Source organism: Limanda limanda, chromosome 2 (assembly GCF_963576545.1).
Source record: "Limanda limanda chromosome 2, fLimLim1.1, whole genome shotgun sequence".
Taxonomy (NCBI): Eukaryota; Metazoa; Chordata; class Actinopteri; order Pleuronectiformes; family Pleuronectidae; genus Limanda; species Limanda limanda.
Window position 1 is genome coordinate 21,096,083 of NC_083637.1, and position 25,509 is coordinate 21,121,591.

At 40.6% G+C, this 25,509-nt stretch overlaps 1 protein-coding gene across 1 annotated transcript; it reads left to right on the forward strand.

Moving 5' to 3' along the window:
- The first annotated feature begins 2,640 nt into the window (after positions 1-2,640).
- tmod1 (tropomodulin 1) lies at positions 2,641-24,879 on the forward strand. Its single transcript, XM_061090866.1, has 11 exons — positions 2,641-2,762; positions 8,901-9,037; positions 13,277-13,433; positions 15,057-15,173; positions 17,009-17,098; positions 17,877-18,007; positions 18,229-18,336; positions 19,534-19,677; positions 20,179-20,323; positions 21,639-21,738; positions 22,993-24,879. Exons 2-11 carry the CDS (start codon positions 8,915-8,917, stop codon positions 23,030-23,032), a joined length of 1,155 nt encoding a protein of 384 aa, XP_060946849.1. The 5' UTR covers positions 2,641-2,762; positions 8,901-8,914; the 3' UTR covers positions 23,033-24,879.
- The last annotated feature ends 630 nt before the right edge of the window (positions 24,880-25,509 follow it).

Here is a 25,509-nt window from a genome sequence, read left to right on the forward strand (position 1 = left end):
TCCAGTAGTATGTCCTGCTGCTAACGGTGAAATGAAACTCCCTTCTTTTTTTTCTGTTCATGCTGAAATAAAGTGGATTCACTTGGTCTGATGTTTTCGATCACATCTTTATAAAACACCTCATTAGCTTCACACTACAAACCCTGTGGGGGGGGAGGGAAATGTTTTTTGAGAGAGGATTCCAGATTCATTCACTAGACTGATGCTCAGTAGAGCTCAACAGAGCCGTACAGGTTCATCTCTGATCCATGCAGCTTCCTTCTACCAAGTTTTGTGGTTATTGGTCCAGTAGTTTATTACAGTTTGACTGACAAATCAGAGGTGAAAACATAACCTCCTTAGCAGAGGTAATAAAACCTCCACACATTTATCAAGGAAGTTTCACCAACATTATTACTAATTAGAAACAGGAAATTAAAAGTAGAATGAAATGTTTCTAGAATATCTAAATAGTTGACGGGTAATTTTCTGTTGGTCGACTTATCAATTAATCTATTAAAAGCTCATTTCCCCCCTGCTACTTAGTCTATAGGGTTTTTATATTGTGTTTTATTGACATTGTATATATTGGATTGTTTTTGTCGTGCACTGGTTGCTGGTTGTACATCAAATTGCCCTTGAAGGATAATAAAGATTTTCTTTTATGGACAGCTTTAGTTAATCACAAGCTGCACAAACCAAGCAAGAGCAGCAGAGGAACCCAGTAGGGGGCAGCCTCAGGACATCACATGGAAACCAGCAGCAGCAAACTGTGATTCTTGTAAGGCGTCAGAAGACAAGTTTGGAAACTACTGGATTATTCTCTAACAATAGGTTTTTAATGCATGTTAAATCCTCCAGTATCTAAAATCCAAAAATATAAAAGTAACTTTTAAGTAAGGTAGTAAAGTAGAAAATATTTTTTCTGAAGTGTGTAAAAAAGCACCATAGGATGACACAAGACACTATCCTTTGGCCTAGTGGGTGTAGTGGTCGTTTTTCATTACGAAGGTCACGGGTTCGATCCCCAATCTTTCTTATCTTTGTGACGGCAATATACTGAAGTCTTGCAATTGGCAGGATTTCAATCACCTATTATTTGCAAAATATACAACACTATGTACATTTAAATTAAATATAAAAAGAAAAGTTAAATTAAGCAATTCCCGCGCAATGGGCTTCTGCGCAGGATGTGCGCGCGCAGTTTTTGTTTTTTTTAGTTTAATTTAATTTTTTTATTCAATTTAATTTATTTTTTTTATATATTGAATTTGAAATGGTAATGGTTAATTTTGGTTTTTAAATTTAAATATTATTAGATATTGTGCAATGAATAGGTGGTTGAAGTCCTGCCAACACGACAGCCTGCCAATGTGCGCAATGGCTTCTGCGCAGCTCCTGTGTCCACTGGTGTCCTGGTTCCACCCGGCCCAGGGAGGCATTTCTCCGTGATGGTTCAGGGGTAAATGATGCTGGTCTTCACAGGTGACTGACCTACGCAAGCCTATAGCCGCCCCCCACAGGAGATTATGTGCTTGTGTGTGTATGTCTGTGTGGCCGGCGCTTCCCGGTTCTTCCCGGCATTACGCTGCCGGTGCGAACATGGGCGGGGAAATGAGGCGGACCGCTTTTCGTGGCGCTTCTACCTCCAGTGCGTCCCGGGGTTAGAGGATGATGGTGTGACGTTAATATATTGTTTTACATTGCATGTGTCACGTCATGATAATTCAGTCTCTTGTGCCGCCCTCTTGGCATTTTTCACCCTATAACCGCGTATGTCACCTGTACCAGGAGCCCCTGCAAAGCACAATGATTGTTCTGTTGCTGCTTTGCTTAATATCCAGCAGAATTACAAATGTAATTGCATCAGTGGCTTAACGGACTGCAGAAATAGCTGACATACAATGTATGAAAAATTAACACAAGAAAAGTCAATCTTGTATATGAAGCCGTATTCATATTGACCACCTCTCCATCGGCATAGTGTTGAGTGGATAATGAGTGAATTTTCTATTTTGTGAACTATACTTTTTACACAAACTCAGTTTAATTTTATAAAAACTAAATTCTCCATTGCAGATGAACCAGGTAGGACGAACACAGTTTCCTAACTTCACTCTGCATGCACCATAGATTGTTAATAATTTTAAAAAAACTACACAAACAATAAAAAAAAGTGACAGTGCATTGTAGAAATGTTTGAGGAGCACTGCCTAGACGAGGATCTCCGAAGAAGCGCCGGAGCATTAGCACAGGAAAAGAGAACAGCACAATCCAACAGGCAGGTTTACACCGAGCACTGTTCGAGTTCGATCAAATATTGCGTGACTGTGTGTCCGATAATGGGCTCAGTTGCCTTTCGTGACATCACTGGAGTGACAGAGCAGCCGCATGTGGGGTGAAGAGGGGGAGGGACGATCTCTCCCTCTCTCTCTCTCTCTCCCTCTCTCTCTCTCCCCTCACATAAGTTTACTTTGCCCTTTGCGGGAGATGAGTTTCAGCCTCTGCAAAAAAAGCCCTTCTGAGAGCCGAGCAGCGGGGACGGGGAGGGAGGAAACTGCTGGGAACTCGCTCAAATCAGCCGCATTCAGGATCTATCCGCGGGGCCCTGGACGGTGCCTGGTAGCGGGACTCGGTCGCAGCTCTCCCCGAGCAGCGCGGCTCGCAGCCCGGCCCGCAGCGCGGCGGACCCTCGCAGGGCGACTGGAGGAAACCATATCTGGTCAAAGTATTCGCTGCTGTCACCCGGTGGGACCGTCCGGCTATAAATAGCGCGGGAGGAGGTACGGAAATAAACGCGAAAAAACCGAGCGCACACTCAAACTAGTGCACATCACATATGTGCGTGCAAATAATGGAGCAGGGCAACAGTTTGAAAAAGAGAGAAGTTCCAAGTCAGTGAGAATAGAGGAACTCGGTGGAATATCAGGAATAGTTTTCATTATTTTAATGTTTTCTTTCCTTTTGTTTTCTTGGCTGTTGGAGACTTCCTCTTAAAGTAATGACACAAGATTTAAAACCAAAAAAAACCTGCACAGTTACTTGGAGTCCTGCTGGAGTAATGTGTGATTTTTTTTCCTTATGACCAATTTGAAAATTTCCTATAGTTCATAATTATAATAAATTACTATAATCTGCATTTGCAGCTGCTACCAACTTCAGTTAAATTCTTACATCTAATAAAATAGTTGTTTTAGAGGTCAAACGTGCTGTAGCTGTAGACAATAACCTGTGTCCTACGTAGTTCATGACTATGACTGTGAGGGGCAGCAGTTGTCCTCAGGCTGTTGCTCTTTGTAACCTTTCATTAGTTGGTTAGTGTAAATTGTTGTGGTCCAGCATGCATCTCTCTCCAGGAGATGATTTCTCTCTCTTTAGTCTTGCACACCATCTAAAACCTGAATACATGCATCCATTGGTGTCTTCATGATCTCTGAGCTGAGAGATGCACCACACGAGCAGCTAACCTGAGACTGCGCTCTGATTCGTGCTAAAACATTATAACATTTTGACCTCTGCTGAATGCACAAGTGGACAAACCTCAGGTCAGATGGTGACATGCGACTCCACACTGGTCCTCAAATTGGAGACTTAACAACACAGTGGCCAGTTTCTGATGAGTTTATCGTCCTTCAAAAAACGATTGATTTAAGTTTTCAGAAAATAATATAGAATTATTAAGTTAAATTCAGTTTTATTTGTATAGCCCTATAATCACGTCGGACTTTATCACAAGGCACTTTACAGAACTAGAACAGTTTCCAATGAGAAAGCACGTGGTGAGTATTTTGGCATCCCTGTCCGTTTGTTTGTTTATTTATTTGTAACCACGATTACAGAAATATAATGTATTTCTAAGAAACTTGGTAGAAGGATGCAGTTTTGGGCCGAGAAGAACCGATTAAATGTTGGTGCAGATCTGAATTGGGGCTGATCCAGGAAAGATAGTTACGAGAAAGCGTTTTTCAAGGTCTTTCTGGATTTCTTAGAAGATAATCAGTGGATGTTGTTCAGGGGGCTGATGTGATGCAGCTTGACTGAATTTAAGGGTTAGGGTTGGGCTATTTATTTAGTTATTATCTGTGCTAAACTTAAATCTACCCAGTAAGTGGACACCCGTATTACTGTCAGAGCAAAACACACACACACACACACACACACACACACACACACACACACACACACACACACACACACACACACACACACACACACACACACACACACACACACTATGCTGGAGCCTGTCGCTGCCTCTGCTTTATGACATGTGGCTGATGGGCGGGGGGGAGGACAGTTGCCTCTCAGCTGTTTTCTTCTGTGCCACTTTTGAAACCAGCACAATTCTAACAACTTCAATCCTGCACTTTCAACAGGCACAGTACCAGGAAATGAAAGATTATCTGACCCACGATCCAGCTAAGGATCCCCCTTCAACCCTGCAGTTATCATCTGGTTAGAGTTCCAGGGGATCTCAAGAGGGATCTGGAGTCCGTAGCTTTTAATTCAGTTTTATTTTGTGTCGGAATCTATAAAAGACTTACAGTAGTTCAAAGTACACAAATCTTGTCAGGGTCAGTTCAGCTAGTTTGAACTCTGACAACGGCTTAGAGACGGCAGCAGCATATCTGGAACTCGCCAAGCTAAAGACATTTTACGTGAACTTTTCATGTGCTGCTCCCATGCAATTGTTGTCATGACGGTGAAAGCTGTTTGGAGACGTTTACCAGGGAAGACGTCCGCTTGGCTCCCACTGTGTTTTCTGTGACAGCTATAAGAGCCACCCGGGAGTTCATTGGGGTTTATGTTTAAATTTCAAACCAAAAGATTTACAAAGAAAATCGCTGTTGTAGCAGCTCAACATACACAAGCATAGCTGGGTGTGCAGTTGCCACATTAAACCAGGCGCTTGCAAAGTTTTACCCTCTTCTGACTGGATGAATAGTCGTGCATCAGTGCTGTAGCTATAGAGGTGACTGCAGGGGTCCTGGTTTAAGGCCGGCGCATGCTTCTGCGTTTTCAGAGACACGCAGGGACAAGCAACACAAGAGACCCTTGCGTACCCCTTCTTGCGTGCGTAGCCCAATTTTTATAACTACAAGTCAAAGCTACGCAAGCCTCACGCAGCCCGCAAGGCTGTTATTGGTCTGCTAACTACATCCTTTCCGGAGTCACATTTCCGGTTTCATGCCCCATAATACCGGCAGAAACCAAGGAAGATTTAGAAGAACCAATATGGACCAAATAGAAGAGCGTTTGGCAGAAGAGATCCGACAGTATGACCACTTGTATAACCTCTCATTGACGGAATACAAGGACGCGCAGATGGCCTGCAATTCCTGGAAGGAGATCTCGGCTAACGTCGGTTTGCAGGTCGACGAGTGTACGAAGCTGTGGAGGAAGATCAGGTACAAATTTGTCTGCCAGAAAAAGGCTATGAGGTGCAGCAGTGGCGATGTAAATAAACAGTTGATGACGACTGCCACACACAAAGAAGGCGTCTCTAAGGTTGTCTTCGACAAAAAACATTACTCCACCTAGTGTTCTGGCAGTGAATTGCTTTGCAACACACGCAACCCTTGGAGAACCATAAATTAAAACGAGTCCATCGACACAACTGTGTGAAAAGCCGCAGCCGCAGTTGCATAACCATGCACCGGCCTTTAGGGGCCAAGTCAAGTGTTTATGACTTAACAGGGAACATTCAGGATCTGGTCATCTCTGCTTGTTCGTCCTCTCTGCCTAGTGAATGTTCTCAGATGAAGCAGGAGCTTGTAAACCTTGTAAATACAGACGAGGTCTGTTAGATATCATCGGGGCAGGTCAGTGTCTTCCAGCAGACTTGCAGCGTTATTTGGAGTTCGGCCCAGTTCTTCATCTTTGGTTTTGGAAACTTGTCTTGTCATGAGCTTAAGAGGGAGCAGAAGAAAAGAACGGCACGCTTGACCCCACCTTTTAGCAGGTTAGCCAAAACACACTTGCTGACATACTTAAGATCAAAAAGTAAAGTTTGCAGTCACATTTGTGCAGCTCGACTGCTGGATTTCTTGCATGTCAGTTGGGTTTTTAAACTCCATCTCAAACTTTTTCTGCCTAATTTGAGTTAATTCTCATCCCGGCATTGGAGGCTCGCTCAAGTTATTATTAGTCTTGTCATGTGGGGATCTGTCAGCGGCAGCTCACAACTCCTTTCAAACCCTGACCCAGAGTTGTAAGAGACCTGGACTCTGGGGCAAGCACGTATGACAAGTGTTTGGTGATGTGACCCACAAATGTTCCGCTGCAGCTCACCCATCATCGATCATCTGGTCCAGCAGCCAAAACTCTGTCCTGCCATGTAGAGAGTTACCATGAGAGGAAAACCGATCCAGAGTATCTCCAGCTGAGACAGAAAGTAGGAGAAAAAACACATTTCCGCACAAGATATCTGGTTTACCCCAGCTTTGACTTTTAGCCTTTTGTGCAGAGTGCATGGAGAAGAGAAGCAGAGCTGCATTCTGACACTGGTTCATGGCAGAGGTCAGAAACAGGATATAAAACTGGGAGGAAAGAGAGGATTAGTTGAGACAGACAAAATGACAAGGGAACAGGTGCAAATGCGTGCTAGTTCAAGGTTTTCCTACTGTTATAATCAAATTGTATTTGTTTAGCCCATATTCCCAAATCCCAATCTACCTCACAGGGCTTAACAACCTGTAGAAGGAGCGATGTCCTTGCTCCCTAAGCATCGACTGGAGTGAGGAAAATCTTCCAAAAAATCTTTTACATGGGTAAGAAAAACATAGACACCTCAGGGAGAGTCACAAGTGTTCTTCTCCCAGGACGGTCAGAAGTGCAATAGATGTTGTGTCTTAACAGATAATAATATTTTAAAAAATTCATGAAAAAAGAGATTAAGGGGGTCCATGGAAGGCAGAGCAGCAATAGTAGTATATGGGGGCTGGCATATTGTCTTTGCAAACAATCTAGCTGTAATCATGATCCCCGATCATGTCATGGAGTTTCTCCACGTACATACTGTTGTAAATCACATCAGTGGTCTGTTGTTGAACTTAGGTAAACAGCTGGTTTGTATAATATGGTTTTAGGCACATCATTGCTGCCTCACCTGACGTAAAGTCTTATAGGCCTATTTTTTCTTTTCAAGCACATTTTCACGACACCTTCTACATCATCAACCTAGGTCAGAAATAGCGATATGTAAGCTTCTTACTCTCTGGTCTTTTTTCAAAATGAATAATAGAAAAGTTACAACTTTCACAACATAACATAATATTAAGTCTTAGTCATTATCGCCTGTGAAAAAGTGTTTATACCTAAACTAAGGCCTCATGGCCAACTCACAACAATCTGAAAATATGAACCAACTCCAACTCACAAAATCAAAGTATTCATGCATTCATTACCTATTTTGCTTTACCTTAAAGGATAGCATGTGGAGCTGGATCCAATCCCAGCTGCCAATGGGTGAGAGTACATCCTGGACAGATCACCAGAGTATTGCTTGACTTGCATGCAAGATCAAACAACCATTCACTCTCACATTCACACCCACGGCCAATTAAGAGTCCTTACTATCTGTTTCACACCACAATTTGCGGGTAAACGTAAACTCCTTTCCTGTTGCCTAGGAGTTTGTCTTTCTGTTTTTCTTTGTCCGGTGCGTCATGTTCGACGTCACGAACGTCCAATAAACTGAGGCGGTCTCTAATCTCGCTGTCCTTCTAAATTACCGTGCTCACCTTGGTGTCATTTCCCATCACTGCCGATGGGAGCCAGAGCTACTGCAGAGTCACTAGACCCGGGAGTGAAGGCCAATTGTATCCATTCTCATTGCAGTCAACGGGCTTCATTAACCTAACCTCAATCTGGATGTCTTGTTTGGACTAAATCAAATTTCAAAAATCTTTTCTCCTGAATGTGATGATGTGTTATCATAAATTTCAGAACAATAGTGTTACATCATCATTGTAGCGTTTGTCGTTTGATTCTGAGAGCCGTTAATCTCTCTTCACTCGACCTCCTCCAGGTCTGGCTCTCTTTCCTAGGAGCGCTGCCTTCGCTCTTACTTTCCCCCTGAGCTGGCAGTTATTGAAGTGAGTTTGGTCAAGTTCTTACAGCAAGAAGCAGCAGCACTGAGTTGATGCATGATTAATATATACAAAATCTGCCATTTTGTCCTCTGGCAGTCTACAGCTAATTTCTCTGACCCTTTAAACACTGTTATTACACAATTACTGTTTTCTTATTAGCTTTCTCCATCCACAGACATATTTCTTTCTGAAGACTCCTGATCTACATTACAGTCTGTTTGCGTGGACGGGTCACTGAGGTCAGGAGAGTGTAGGAATGCCTCACATATCTCTTGGTCTGTTTGTACAGTTTAAAATTAGCACGGCAGCTCTGAATCTCATATATCAACACACAGCTCAGAAATATAAACCTTGCAAAAAAGAAAACATGCCAAGATATCGTGTTGATTTGGTTGAATTCTAATGTGACCACATGTTTTCATTTTTTAAGAAAACACAAAAATACTAATTCCATAAAATAAAGGCATGATAATAATGAAATCGCTATGAGATAAAAATAAAAGAATAATTAAAGGATTGCATCCGGTTTAGGGGACAGATCCAGAAAAACTTTAACTTTCTCTAGCATTGCGTTTTATTTGTTGTTGAAATCTCTGTTCCAGATCAAAAAATAATACCAGCTTCAGTGAATTTAATTGTGGTTTCATAAGGGGACTATTGGGCCTTGGTGGAGTACGTCAAAACCCTTGTCTGTTTACATATACTTGACAGATAAAGCAGGTTCTGGTCCCTGAAGGTCACTCACTGATTTATTGTAAAAGTAATGACAACAGTTATAACTTTGTGTATGTAAGTGTGCCCACATTTCATGTGAATCTGTGTCTCCAGGTGCGCTGTCCATCATGTCGGTGATGAGGAAGGAGATGGAGAAGTACAGGGACATAGACGAGGACGAGCTGCTGAAGAAACTCTCAGAGGAAGAGCTGCAGCGATTAGAGGATGAATTAGAGGAGCTGGACCCTGATGTAAGTTTACAATGTTAAGTCCATAAGAAGCTGTTCCTGTCACTGTGTTGTTGTCAGGGGAGAGTTAGGAGGTGGGGCAGCCTTAATAGTGATCCCTCAGGTAATATACTGCATGATGCAGTCTGTCACTGCAGCTACTTGTGTTTTCATCTGAATTGTTGTTAGCTGGTCATTTCAGTTTAAAGCCAGTCAAACTGACTAGTGACACACTGTGTAATGCCCTGGAACACAGGCTGTTATGTTAATAATGGTTTCACTGTGTTGCTTCCCTGGCAGCTGATGGACAGTGCTTTGAATGCTCTAGATAAAACCAGCGTTTCCACCAGAGTCAATTTACATGCAGCTTGTTGGCAGCTGGTTTGTCAGTCTTTGTCCTCAATGTGACCTTTTGGCTGGTTAGAGTTTTTATTATAATCAAATTATAATCAAATAAAAGATTGTATGTGGTGTCACACGTAATAATAATAATAATCACAACTGATTATCTAGCATAATGAGATTGTATGAAAGGTTAAAACAACAAGAACTGTCAGTTTTATCAAGATGTAGAAACTATACATTAGTTTGAGGGTGAACAGTGATTTTACCAGAATCATAACAACTGAAATAATCCAGGAATCCTCTGAACTTAAAGTTTGTGGACTGTTGGTTGGACAACAGTGTTTCAAATTTGTAACTGCAGAACGGCAGCTACATTTTTCTTTGCTGTTTTCTGATAATTGCCCCCAAAATTGCCAAGTGATCCAGATGAATAAATCCTGAAAATAAAATGCAACTGAATTCTATATATTATAAAGGATATTTGTTTGAGTAAGCTGCAAAAAACACATTCACCTGCATGCACATGCTGCAACGTTTCTTATGGTGCTGTAAACTTTCAAAGAAAGTCATTTTTAGTTTTTGTAACAATAATGGTATTTCGATATCTAGAAATCATCCTGCGACCCTCCATCTGTGGCTCACAACCTCCTGGGGGGGTCCCGATCCCTAGGAACCACTGATGTACACCATTAGTCAGTTCGTATGTGGTGCAGTTCATGGGAGGCCAGGTTAGGGTATCATGGCTGCAGTCATTGTGCTATAGTTGGTCCAGTTCACCAGTTGTGGTTGTGTTTAGTTTCTGTGTATTTTTTTTCTACACCATTTGATACTTCTAAAACGTATACCTTCATACCCACAGTCATGCGTCATGGGTGGAAGTGGTGACAGCAGCTGTAGTAGCTTGCTCATGAATTTCCCAACAGCTCATAAAGAGCCTGGATTCCCCCTCAATGCCAAGGGGATGACTGGTAGGGTATAATCTGCAGGGCTCACTGTGTGTGTGTGTCTGTGTGTGTCTGTGTGTGTGTGTGTGTGTGTGTGTGTGTGTGTGTGTGTGTGTGTGTGTGTGTGAATGCCAGCACTGAGTGACCAGAGCAACTACATGACTTTAACAGAATAAACAGGCTGAAGCAGTGAGTCTGTTTACCTTGTTTGTGCCTGTTTTTGAGGGAAACGTGTTACACAACAGTGAAGTGCCCCTTTTCTTTCCCAGCAGGGCTTCACGTCACTTCCTCTAAGTCTGTGAAAAAGCTTCGTCATGTGGAACAAAAACACAACGTCTGCCAGCTGCTCTGTGATTGTAGACGGATAAATGTCTTGTAAATTGTAAAAACATTCTGTGGACACATACTGTACTACGTCACAGCTAATGTGCTAGCATTCCAATTGGATCTGTGTACTTCAGACATCATGGTCACATCCTTGTGGCTCTCACCTGTAATCTGTTTTGGATACAGTTTACAAGTATTTGAAACAGTTTGGGATCACATCTCTAAGGCCCTGTTTTAATCTGAAATAGGATAATGCAAGGGTAGCGTTTCAAATTAAATCATAGAAAGGGAAAACCTTATAATTTTTGCACTCCACACAAGCCTGCTTAAAGCAGTACCATGTTGCTTTTACTGAGCAACAGCGCCCTCTGCCACCACACCGTGGTGATGAATTATGTTGAATGCCATGGTTTTGCAAATAAATGATTTTCATGTTGAGAAAGGAAAGTCTCTTAACCGTGACTTGACTGTGACTGCGTAGTCCCACTCACTGAACTGAAACATAACTTAATGGTGGATATTACACTCGTTACCCGGTGTGCTTAACCAGAAGAGCTGTGACTACAACAAATATGTTTAGAATAATTCTTGATATTTCAAAAGTTTCCTCACTAATTATTGGAGGTAGACATTTACATAGAGAAGAACAGGCGTTCGGAATGAGGAGTTGTAATGAAAAGGGCACCATCCTTCCTTTTCAAATCAGTGTCCCATCAAACTTTTTTTTCAAACTACTATTTTAAGTTAAAGCTTGCATAGTGTAAGTATCAGTTTACGACCTTCAACTTCTGCAATGTGTGGCTGTGCTGCTACCAACCTGTCTAGTATCAACTAGCTGCTGATCATAATGTATCTGTCGGTGGTGATGGTGACCAAACCAAATCAAAAAGCAGAGTGAATATTGGATTTATGTTCGTCAGGTTTACAAAAAGTCAAAATAAAATGCTCATGTTGCACATTGTCTGTCGTGTAAATAACCAACTCTTCACTAACAAATTTGACATATCAAGGTTTAAAATTGATTGTTTTGCTGGGTTCAGGGGTTTAAATTTCATATTTAAACAGAAAACGTTGTCTTTTTACATATCTGAAAAGTGATCCCCTGTATCTCCGACCAGTGCTCACACACGTACTGTCCTGAAGTCCCAGTCATGTGCTCGCTGCCGCTGTGACGCATTTAGTTGTTATTACGTTACAGCCATTTCTGAGAGGCAGTGTGCCTTGTGTCTAAATGGTGCTGTGTAAATAAACTTGCCTTGTCCATAGATCACCACTGTGGCCTGTGAGATGAGGAGGAGGAGGAGAGAGAGAGAGAGAGAGAGAGAGAGAGAGAGAGACAGAGAGACAGAGAGAGGGGAGGGAGGTACAGCAGGGGGTGATATCAGAGGTAGAAAGTAGAAAGAGAAATACAGTTAGAGGGGACAGGAGGGTCTCATGCTGGGAGCGAGTGTAAGAGGCCTGTTATCTGTAGCTGATAAAACTCTGACATAAAAAGCTTGGCAGCGGTGGTGTTGATATACCCTTGGCTTTTCTATAAATACTCCTGTAAGTCACGTGAACACAGGGGGAGCAGGTTTATTCTTCTTCTATAGACTTTGTAAAAAGGCAGTTTCCAATTGAATAAATTGAAAATTGTTGGCTGTGTTGTAATGATAATCCTTCAGGAAGCTTCTGGTTAGAGGAGGGAGACTGACGGCAGATGAATTAAGAGCGAGAGGCAAATGAAAGAGACATGGAGTCATGAGGACAGAGAGAGGAGTCTCTGAGTGCTGAGGGGACAGATAAGATATGAAGCTTTAAGTGGCACTTCTAAAGAGCTGGCTTTTAAATCTGGCTTTGGAGTGAAAATAACTTGGTATGCACCAAAGCTCTGGGAAACGTCTCGGTCTTGTGTTGGAATAGAGATGTGGGAGTTACATTAACCAGAGCAGATATACTGTAACATTATCTCTATATCTATCTCACTCTGTTCTACACTGTGATGCTCTCTGTTGTATTTTGGTTAAAATATCTTAAATCCTTAAAAATGTAATGAGAATTAGACCATATCAATGTTGGACGTATTTCAAAAGAATTGTTAATGACTACCAGCAAAATGTATTAAGAATTAACGTTTACTCTCCCATTGGGGGTACATGCTTTTAAGGTGTATTTTTTTAATCCAAAACCAGGGAGGTTACGTTTTCACCACTGACCATTTTCTGGTTTGTCGCTGAACGGATTATCATGAAACTTGAGAGAAGGATGCGATGTGGGTTGGAAAGAATCCATTAAACTTTGGTGCGGATGCCTATCAGGGGACGAACTCAGGGCTTTTTTTCTTTTTTTCACTTTATTTAACATTGTGACATAGGGTGTTTTCAACATGTTTGTGAATTTGTTTTTGAAATAATGCAGAGATCTTTGTGGACAAAAATCACACATCTGTATGGTGTATTTTAAGGGGGGGGGGGTTCTTTATTCAGTTAATGTGCGGTAACAAACGTTGGGTATTTTGTCTGTGCTAATGTCAACAGTTTGCACAATATTTCTGTGTCCATGGTTTATGTATCTGATAACTACAATGATAAGGAGAAATAAGGTGGGCAATAGAAAACAAATTCATGTGCCAGTCCTTTAAACGATATAAATGTCTGTTCTGGTCTAGAACGCGTTGTTGCCGGCTGGGATGCGGCAGAAGGACCAGACTAAGAAAGCTCCGACGGGGTCGTTTCAGAGAGATGACCTCCTGGCCCATCTGGAGAAACAGGCCAAAGAGCATCCTGACAAAGAAGACCTGGTGCCCTTCACAGGGGAGAAGAGAGGTGAGAAGTGTCTCATGATGAATCTACTTAGATAAAGAGGTGGTTTTAAAAGCACTGTTGATACAAAGTGAACATTGAACAAGAAGTGTCAACCCTGTTTGATTCCTTTAAATATTGAATATGTATGAGTTTATATCTGAGTTATATGACTCTCTACTCTTTAAGGTGTAGTATAAGCACAAAACAAAGTCATGAATAGATAGTAAATCCAAAGTATCTTTTAGATAGATAGATAGATAGATAGATAGATAGATAGATAGATAGATAGATAGATAGATAGATAGATAGATAGATAGATAGATAGATAGATAGATAGATAGATAGATAGATAGATAGATAGATAGATAGATAGATAGATAGATAGATAGATAGATAGATAGATAGATAGATAGATAGATAGATAGATAGATAGATAGATAGAGTACTTTATTCATCCCCGAAGGGAAATTAAGTTGTCATAGCAGCCGGGATATTTGAATACAATAAAATACAATACAATAGAATAAAATAAAAAATATTGCGGTAGAAAGAATAAAAAACAGAAGCACAAGATAAAATAAAATAGGCAGATAAAGTGCAGTGGCAAGATGATGTTAATAGTACTGATGATATGATGGTAATGTTATTGTTAGACAGTATATAAGAATAGTACAGTATATATAGTATATAATATAACATAATATACATTTATATATGATAGTAATTATACCAATATAAAATCAGTATATAGTAATAATGGCAGCAACAGTATATATAATAATAATAGTAATAGTGATATAATAATAGTAATTATAACATGTACACATGTATAAATATGTGTATATAGACTTATGTTTACAAAGAATATACAGAGAGTATGATATAATATATGATATATAGTAGAGGTTTAGCAATCAGAAGTGAGTGATGGATGGTAAGAGATACCAGTCATGTCTGAGAAACTAGAAGGTGTAACTGCTGTCACTCCCATTATCATCCTCTTTGCTGCAGAGGAGGAAAGTGAATTAGTGATGTCCTCTTCTATCTCAGCAGCTGTAACTTTACTACCAGCTACCAAGGTATTCAAGTACATCTTTGTCTTATGCTTCAGCCAATAAGCAGCTAATTGAATCATATGAATGGTGTGGACATTTGCAAATCTCTCTGTGACCACTCGGTAACAACTGCATGTTTTTCTTTTTGCAGCTTCCCTCTTGCTCACCCGGTCTGCTTCTAGCTACTCACCTTCAGAGTCCGACCGATTTATTGGTTGGCAGATAAAAGTCAGTCAATATGAACCTTTCACAGATGCATCGGTACCTGCGTTCATGTTTGGCAAATATGCACCGATATCAAAACTCTGATCTCACAGAATGATAAATGCAGAGATAAAAGCGTTCATGGCCACATTCAAGTCAGAATTACGACTGATACCTGATGGGGCAGGATAACTTGCAAAGTTCCACTCATCCTCAACCTGAGGTTCAAGGACATGGGACCTTTAATAAAATGGGAACATAAATTGTCTCCAGCAAATATATATATAATATCAGAATTATGCAAAACGCCATCAGCGCAGGTTTAGGTGCTCGTGGTCTCATGAGATTTTCTGTGCATTAAAACTGTGTAATAATCATGTTGTAGGAAAAGAATTTGTGCCTAAAAAGAGGGTGGACCCCATCTTAGAGAACGTGACTCTGGAGCCAGAGCTAGAAGAAGCTCTAGCGAGTGCTACTGATGCTGAACTGTGTGACATAGCAGGTAAGACACACACACACACACACACACACACACACACACACACACACACACACACACACACACACACACACACACACACACACAAACCTCCATACACATCTCCTCAGAGAATCCTATATTTAGGCTTGTAGATTCATTAGATCAAGGTAATTTTAACCTTATACATATTCCATGCACTAAAAATATTGGACTGGTTTTAGCTTTTTTGTTTCATCTGTTTTCTAATGTTTAATGTTTATTGCACAAACCTCTAAACCTTCTTAAAACATTAACTTATTCATGAAAAATTCTCTGAATGAGACTCATGAGATTTTGAATAAACTTTATTTGTAGAGTTGAATCTTGTTCGTCAGTAATCAGTGTGATCACATCTTTTCACTTTTAACCAGCCCCTTTTTAATCCACTTTTCCTCAATCTAACTCTCCATTCTCTGTAGCACTTCTCCCACCTCCCCTCCACCCTTTCCCTTCATCTCTCCATCAGTCCCTCCATCTTTTCCAACTCCTCCATTCCTGCCGGATCTCTTTGTTTGCTAGCTGAACACCACCCGGGGTATATCTGTAGACTGCACAAAGCATTTTGCATGGGTTGATCCTATAGTCCAGTGTTATGTTCATGTTGACAGCTTGAGTAGAGTCTGTGTAACACATTGAACGCAGTGTTCATTACTACTGTGGTAAATATTTTGCTGCATGTACAAACTTCTGTCTGATGCCATAACATGTCTATGAAGGACAATGTGCATTAAATGTCATCATGACGAATCACTTTGTGTTATTTACACTGCAGGTAAAGGTGCTGAGGTCTCTACAACCTTTGACATAGCTTTTGACCATCACATTCCAATATTATTTTACATAAAAAAATATTCAATAAATTCCAACGAGGTAATGCTTTGCCCCTGTCTGGTCGTTTGTTTGTTGTTTGGTTGGATTATGAGAAGGATTACACAAAAACTACTAAATGGATTCACACAAAACTTGGTAGAAGGGGGGGACATGGGCCAAAAATTCAGGCATATTTAGGAAACGGGAATGTACATGTGTGTGAAATTTGGTGCGGCATGTTTGAATTTAAAGGGACTGTTGTCAGAGCCTAGGGGCAGTATGGACTTTACTGAGTGACATTGTAGGTCTATATAATATGTTATGAAAGCCATCATTTCTTTGCTACCTTGGGATAATCTTTGAACTCATCAGATGATTTTTGACAAAATGGAAACGCATTTATTTTGATCTGCTACTTCAGTCACCTGTCTGTCATCAGCATGGCAACGAGTTATCGGCATGAGATTTCCGTAAAATACTATTGCAACTAGGAAGATAAACGTAAAATATAGTATTTTGGGAGCCTTATACCTCACCCAATAAGAGCAACTTGGTAGCTTTTGTTCCAAGACTTTGATCTTTGCAAACACAGTCTGTGCTCCTGATCGTGATAGTTCTTTAAATACCCTTTTATATAATCTGCCGTCAGTCAAAACACAGTTCAGATTCACGGCAAGGACAGGTTCTGGATGTGTGACCTCACAGGCTAACACAGTGACGTGCTTTATAGTTGTCATATAGAGAGCAGTAGTCAGCCAACAGAGGCCAGCACCTCAGCTAAGGCAGATACACCACAGCTGGTACATGTGTTTAATCAATTCAACTACTGCACCTCAAACCTCACATCATACGACCGCATGATTGTTTTATTTGATAGATGGTGTCCGATTTTACCTGCTTGTGATGCTGCAATTGCTTTTGGCATGGTGGTATCTGTATGGATGTAAGACAAATCTGTTGACTGTTTTTCAGCCCTTTGTTCACTTCATCCTTCCTCTGTCTTCCAGCCATTCTGGGTATGCACACCCTGATGAGTAACCAGCAGTACTACGAAGCCCTGGCCAGCAGCACCATCGTCAACAAGCAAGGCCTCAACAGTACATAACAACACACACACACACACAAACACACACACATGAAATCTGCCAGCGCTACCAGCTTTCTTCACTTGATTCCAACACAGCCTCATCTGGTGGGTTTTCCAAAGAAACAAGTCCAAGTAGCCTGAAACGCAGCAGATCACTGGGCTGGTTAGAAGGAAATATCACCTCATTGTGGAAAAATGCTCAAGTTGGATTTGACTTGGATTGGAGTCAAGTCAAATGATATCATCTTGGCAGAAAGTTGGTTTACTTTACCAAACATGATAGGCTCTCTCTTTCTTTGTGTTGCACTTTTCCCATGCACAAATACAGTTACACATTGAGCAAATAAGCAGATACAGCCAAGTTTGTATTGAGACATTGTTCTACAGACCCTATAGGGATATCACTGATTCCCCTGTAGATACTTTTTACACTACACATTAAGTTAACACAAATTATATGATACATATACAGTATGTATCGGGATTTAATAAGTTCAAGGAGGAAGTGCCCTGAGAAAGTTCCCTCTTGATCCAGCAGGGAGCCCAATAATCATAAACAATAATAATTATGATCACGGATTGTGGGAAAAAGTTACTTTGATTAATAATATAGAAAACAATGTTTTGTTTTGCATGGACTGTAGGCAGATGCAGTTTGTTTACAGACTATTCAGCTGATGCCGTTTATGGTGTTCAGTGAACTACATGTAGACATCCGGGAAAGGACGATATGCTTGTTTTACTGGGTCCACAAAAAGAGTGTGTTCTTTAATTCTGTTGTGTCCAAGGTGTGATCCAGTGCACTCAGTATAAACAAGTCCCTGACGAGGAGCCAAACTCCACTGACGTAGAAGACACCCTGCTGAGATTAAAGAGGAACGACCCTGACCTAGTTGAAGTCAACCTCAACAATATCAGGGTAAGAGCGTGTGTGGTATATTGGTGTAAATTTTATGAGGATAACAAGGTCTAATATGAGGTTGTATATTCAAATTTTATATATATTCTATATATCATAGAAAAGAATTGCTATATTATGACAAATTTTATGTGAAAACCTTACATTTTAATCAAGGATAAATTAATCCTAGAGCTTTTGTTCAGCTGTAATGTTTTACTGATATTTCCTTCTGTTCACAGAAAATCCCCGTCCCGACTCTGAAGGCGTACGCTGAGGCCCTGATGAAGAACACTGTGGTGGAGAGGTTCAGTATCGTAGGAACCAGGAGCAATGACCCCGTAGCATTTGTAAGTTATAGCTGTAACATTCTTATCTCTCAGTAGGTGTTATACTGCTATAACACTAAGTCTGTCTTTTAAAAGAAAAAGTGTCTGACTGTCTATACTTACTGCAAATCCGTTTAGCCTTCAAAACCTTGCTTGGCCCAAGCAGCCTTCCTGTGTTTGTTATTGTGATAATGACATATATATTGTATAAATGACCATAATTTCATCAGCTAGTGCAGTGCCCGTTGCAAACCTGCCTGTTTGCTTGGCCTGTGCTAATGCTCCGGAGCCTTGTCGTTAGTGCTCACTAAGGGATAACAAAACAGGCCACCAATATACTGTAACAGAGTCTTTTATATACTATCTATGGTGCAGAGTGAGGTAAAACAACTTTGTGTTGATCCTACCCGGTTTACCTGCATTGAAGATGTTACAGTCAACAATTCGATTAAATCAAACGGAATATGCTTAGTCACTGTTCATGCATGTTGCTTATGTGTGTTTGAATTATTTACTCTATTCATACATATCATGTTGACTATTTCAACATAAAAGCTCTGTGATTCAGCTCAATATAAAGCATCGCAGCAATAAATTGTTGTGCTTTTACTTTGTAGACAAAGAGGAAGTGATTCTATGAATGTTGGTGCCATGACAGAGATCAGCACCTGTGAAGCCTGTGACTGTGTGCCAGTCAGATATGGTGAAATAAAAATAATAAAATTATCAAAATGATCTGGTGGCGATTTCAACCCGTGATTTGATCCAGTTGTCAAACAGTGTTGTAGTTTATCTGAGAACTTAGAAGACATTTTCACTGCGCCTGTTTATTCAGATTTTATTAATTTTCGAACAGGTCGATTGTCAAAACATTTACATTAACAATTCACATGCAAAATCAGAAGCTGATAAGATGAACAGTTCGCGAGATATCAGTTCCACAGACAGAGCCCTAACCCAAAGACTAGTTTGTGGAATTATTAGCTAGATGGGTTACAATATAAGTGAGGTTAAATATAACTAATAACTGGTGTTGCATATAATCAAATTACCATTTACTAACTAATAAAATATAAACATGAAAATCATGTAGTGTCATAGAGACCATTCATGCTGATTATCCCTTATTTCAGTGACCCAGTAGCAGGATTCTTAAAAAATGGCTGAGACACAATGAGCTGCTTACGGTTTGTAATGTGTTGTTGTTTGTTTCTTCAGGCCCTGGCAGAGATGCTGAGGGTGAACACGACACTGAAGAGCCTCAACGTCGAGTCCAACTTCATCACGGGGACTGGAATCCTGTTCCTCATAAACTCACTGCAGTACAACACCACGCTACAGGAGCTCAAGATAGACAATCAGGTACCAACACACCACTCACTCGAATAGAGTACATGCACACTCCTACACACCAGCCATGCAGAGAAATGTGTGCGTGGGTGTGTGTGCCAGGTCGTGTACACAGACCATCTTTGCCACTTCAGTCTAATGCTCCTAGATTTCATAGTGATGTGTCATAGTGCAGAGTCGTACATCTGTGACTCACTGCTCGCCCATTAGTTCAACTTGTTAAATGATTCACAGATGTTTTATCTTGCGACTTTCTCTTGCGTGTCATTAGCATCATTTGGCTCCATGGATCGATTGGTTGGAATGATACAAAAACGACATTTTAAAAAGCATGTTACCCCCCCACTGCTTCGTCCTCTGTTATCACATCACTCTGTTATCTGAAGTGGTGCTAGCATTCAGTTTGCCTCCTCCAGCTCTCTACCATAAATCCCCTTTTTTCCCCCACCACTACTCATCCATCTATTCCTGTCGTTCCTGCTCCATCCATCCCACACTTTCTCCCAACTCCAGAGCCAACCGTTAGGCAACAAAGTGGAGATGGAGATAGCCAGCATGCTGGAGAAAAACACCACACTGTTGAAGTTTGGTTACCATTTCACCCAGCAGGGCCCGCGCCTCCGAGGCTCCAACGCCATGATGAACAACAACGACCTTGGTTAGTCACACACACACAAACAGACACACACACACACACACACACAAACACACACACACACACACTTGATGGAGATGATGCAGCCCTGAGCCTTGAAACCAGGGACATGAACACATACCAACAGATCTGAGAACATGACAAACGTCCTTTGGCCTCATTAAAGCGGATAACATTTCAAGTACAAACTGTATTTGATGACCGATTCACCTCACCGTGCTTTACTCAATTATATAACTCGTACACAGTGTTCTGGCAACGCTAGAGTTGTTATGTGCATCAGCGCTGACACTCTATCTTCACTATATCGGCTTGAGTTCTACTTTAATCAGACTCGAATACAAGTATTAGGGTGATGTCATCAGCTAAAAAGCCCCAGCCAATCAAAACAGTGCCTTCCTGAGTGATGACATCAGCACTAAGAAAAGACTGTTTGCATGAGAGAGAGGGAAAAATGAAACACAGTGGAGCAAATGAGTCTTGCACATGTAACAAGATATTTCAGTTTTTTACCTTTTTATTAGGCAAGATTATTTATTAGACAAAGGAGTTGAGTTAGTTAGTATGTATTAGTTGGTATTGTGTTAAATTGCAAGGATTCTGCACCAATAGTGTTTTGAACAGAATATCCTCATAAACTGCTTTTCAATGAAGACCAGGAAACGTCCGGAAAAATGGGTATTTTACAGGGCTTACCTTTTAATATTAGAAAAACGCTGCAGGAGGTTGTCTGGGTCAGACGCGTTCACAACAACAGGAAAATGTCCTGAATATTCAGGTGCCTGGATACGTTTTTTTGTCTACTGGCGTTGGCCGTCATCGCTAATAGCTCTCAAATCTCGTTGTCCTTTCAATTTGACATTTTCGTTGGCATCCTAGACGTGTGTGGCAGCTCTTTGACTTCATGAGATATTTGTATTCTTCCAGTTTTGTTCAGCTTTGTGTTCTTTACATGTTATAAACATCATCAACATGCCCAAATGCTATTTTTTGAAAATATGCCAGAGTTAGCCACAGAGGCAAATTTTCGTCTGTAGTTCCTGGGCAGGCAATGAAAGCGCATGCTTGTACATATGTGTTTTTATTTGTTCCTCACAACCAGTTTCGGATTAAAGAGTGAGGATACTTTTGTGCTTCTTCTCCTCAACCAAAGGATCAAGATCAAACTTGGAATTATTACCACATTTGGGTTCAGATTATGTTTTTGTGTGTTCCTGATATTTTCATAGTCTGCTTGTATTGTGTCACAAACCATTGAAAAGCTGCATGGAAGTGTCATAATGTGTAATGGTTTTCCCTCCCCCTCGTCATCTTTAAGCCCGGGTTGTCAGGTCCGAGTCGGACGGCTCCTTCACCCTCACTCTGTCTGTTCCGGAGCTGGAGAGGGCCTTTGGGAAAAAGTTCAAGTCCAAGACTAAGTATTGAAAGAGAAGAAAAAAATAAGAAACCTCTTGAAACACCTACACGGCACAGTTTGACTGCTCTGCCTTGCCTCTCTTCTGCCAAGACTCCTGGTTGTTTTTCAAACCACCAGAGCTGCTGCCACCTCCTCTCAGGCTCCTCTGAGGAATTCTGTTGCTTCTGCACAGCACCTATCATCACCTTCCTTCTTTTCCTCTTCTGGTCATCTCTTTGCAATGGCCTCACTGCCTCCCGAGTTTCAGCTGTCGGAATGATACGATTCGTTGCCAAAGGTTTCCAAGAAAGTGTAAGAACGTCTGATCAAAAAGGAAATATTAGTTAATGTTAATTTATGTTTTAGCCTTGACCTTCCGTCCATCTGTTCTTCTGAGAAGAACACCTTCATATTAACTTTCAAATTTGGTGCAAACCTTTACTTGGACTCAAGGATGAACTGATTAGAATATGGTGGTCTAAGGTCCCAGGGCCTTTTATCACGTTATGTTAAGTACGCTTTAAGATGATCCTTTCAAATTTGGCACAAATATTCACATGAACTCACAGATTAACTGATTCAATTTGTGTGGTCAAAGACCATAAGATCAAGGTGGCCACACAAAACACTGGCCACTTGTACATTATGTGCCAAGTCTTATTTTAGGGAATTTCTTTATATTTTAACTGATTAGCTTTCAAGTAAAGGTCAAAGTTGATTATTGTGAATGCAATGAAACTGCACGGGTTGGCGGAGGGATACAACAACAGGAAGGCTTGTTTCTAGTCGTTCATGCACTGTCAGGAGAAATTCTTCCTCCTCTGCTCGGCCTCTTTGCTCTGCTCTTCTCTTCTTATAATTCCTCTTATCAAAAGATGGATTACCAACTTGGCAAAGAGGGAAAATGAGGCAAGTGCCACCAGGCCCCAAACCATGGATGATGGATTATTGCATAGGCCAATCAGGCAAAAACCAGAGTGGATTAATCCAGCACTACCCCAATTACCTTCCAGCCTATGGCTCTTGTTCTTCTTTTCATTCAGCAGCTCTTGCCAAAGCCATTTCCTTCTGCAGCCATTTGTAGTAAAAGTGGTGAATCCTTTTGTTCTGCTTCCTGAACTTATACATTTGCCTCTTCTCTACTTTAGATAAAAATAATGATGATAAATCCTCTTGGTTTGTTCTTCTAATTTTGTCTCCCTTTCTTCCCCCTCTCCACTCTCTCCTTTGTTATCTCTCTTCCCTTATGTGTTCCTCCATCCCTCTCTATCTGCAGTAAGAAAGAGAAGGCTGGAGGGAGGACCCATCTTCCCTAAGTGTCGGACGAATGTGTAGAAACCAGGGTTACCTTCAATCCCCGTGTTCCCTCCTTGACCCCCGTCACCTTTCCGGTGCCTCCTCTCGTAAACAACCTCTGACGACCCTTCAGAAGACCACGACCCCCCACCCCGGGTTCAGTTTAGGGTTGGGAGAAAATCTCTTACTGACAGTTTTAGTAGATATTAGAGGATCCAATGGGATTAATCAACATAGTCCTTATGCGCTTTTGGTGCATGCTAAAATGAGCAATATTATCTTGTTCTCTGAAGTTTGTTTTTCGACTCTGGTTTTAGTCTTGGACAACAACATCTATAGCTCTTTGTATGAGCTTGATCTCATCTTGAATCCTTAAGTATCTTAGGAAGTGTCTAGATTTCATATTGAAGGGCTGGAGGTCTGGTTTTTAATGTGCATCTATTTGAGAGGTGATGGGCCTATTTCACAAGCCTTGTTCCAATTGAGCTTAATCAATTATATCATTATTATCAATGTGCTGTAAATGATTTGCACGGTCATCACTGTTGATCCCAGCAGTTTCTGGTGTTGCTTCAACGTCAGCATATACATACAAGGTATTTCCTACCAACTTTACACAAAAAACAATGTCCTTTTTAGTTTGACAGACAAAACTGAAAAAAAAAATGCAGGAAAACTATAATGTCCCACTTTGACCCTGTCATGACAGTTTGATGTTACAGCCGTTTTTCCTACTCTGTTTGAAACTGTATTTTAGTGACTCATGTCCTCAGGATTTCAGTTATAGACAGATTTGTAAACCTGTGAGATTGTTTCTATATACGGATTATATTTATTTCTAACAGACCTGGGAAAGAGTCAGTATCTATTCAAATACTTGGCATTAATTGGATCTATTGTGCTGGATTGTGTAATAAAAACAATTTGCTGTAAAACAAAATGTGAATGTTACATTATCTAGCATTTATATTAGCAGGCTCTACAGAGGAATCCTTTTAGCTGCGTATGACAACTGCCAATTGAAGTTTTGTATACCGAAATTGGATAATCTATGAACCCACTATAAAATATTCTACTAACGACACCTTGTGATATCAAGGTAACTGTGGACGTTTTGACTATGTGCCAACTCGTACAGTATTTGAATGGTTTTCTGCTGCACTTTAAACCAGGTCTGCTTTGTTGACTGTGTTTGTTTGTTTTTATTTACTGCAGCTAAAAAAAAAAAGGTGTGCCTTAACATGAAATGATTGGTAATGTTGACTCACTGTTTATTACGAGTTTCACATTAACGTCTCAGTCGAGGTTTGGATTATATCATGAGTGGATATTTAGACAGATTTAAAAACACAGGGAACCTCTAATGTCTTTACAGCTGTCAGATTACCAGATCCACAGCCAACCATGATAAATGCTGCCGTTTATCTGGTAACAATTCATTTGATTTCTTTTCATTTTAGACTCAACAGCACAATGAGAAAAAAAAAAGAGGAACTAGAGCAATAATGTCGCTTTTTCCAGAAATGGTCTGCACACTGTTGAGATGAGATTTGTTAATCTCTCCTACAAACAACTGTAACTGACGCGGACTCTCAGAGATTAAAAACAGTCCGTTAACCCACTACTCTGTTCCTGTTTCGTCGGTGCTGTGGGTGTTGTGTTGTAAACATTTGAATACAGTATCTGAATGCTGAAAGGCAGCGAGGACTGGGCCCCTGCCACTCTTTTCTTCTGTCTGGTGTTCTCTGATATTTTAGTGCTTGACTCTTGTGTTTTGTTTGATAGTTCACTTCTTTTTTTTGTTCTTTTTTTTGGGTTGAAGTTTTGATTAGGGGAAAAATAAAGCTTGAAAATACAAATCCGACAATGTTCATGTGCTTAAACTTTATTGGTATTTAGCTGGATGTTATAGAGTGCAGTGTTCTTCGATTTAGAGACAACAGTGACACGCAGTGGCTAAATGCAGGAAATACACCACAACAGCATAGAGTCCATCTTTCTCTACCACATAGTGCCCTAATCATGCAAAGAATTGTACTGCTACTACTATAAAATATATATATTTTTTAACCTGTAATGATAGTTGTCCCCTGTTTCCTTGACATTGTTCAGATTTCACCTCTCCCTCAGCCAGAATAATATGAATATTGTTCCCAGTCAAGAGAAACAAAGTTTTACCATCTTATATACTTTATACTCAATAATGCGTTTAACATAACACATAAAATGATACACCAGGCTGGTGCTTCACACTGCAGTGTAAAGTATTTCTCTTTTAATGAACGAGATATACGTTTTTTTAAATTCTTTATGTCCAGGTCAAACTGAGAGGTCATCGCTTCGTTATGTTAAGAATGGTTTGTCTAACAACATTTTATCTGTAGAACTAGATCATAGACTGTATAGGTGTAGTCCATGGACTAGGTCATAACTGTAACAATGATGTGAATGAAAGCCAAAATACGAAGCAATGAAATGTTAATTATTGTAATTTATT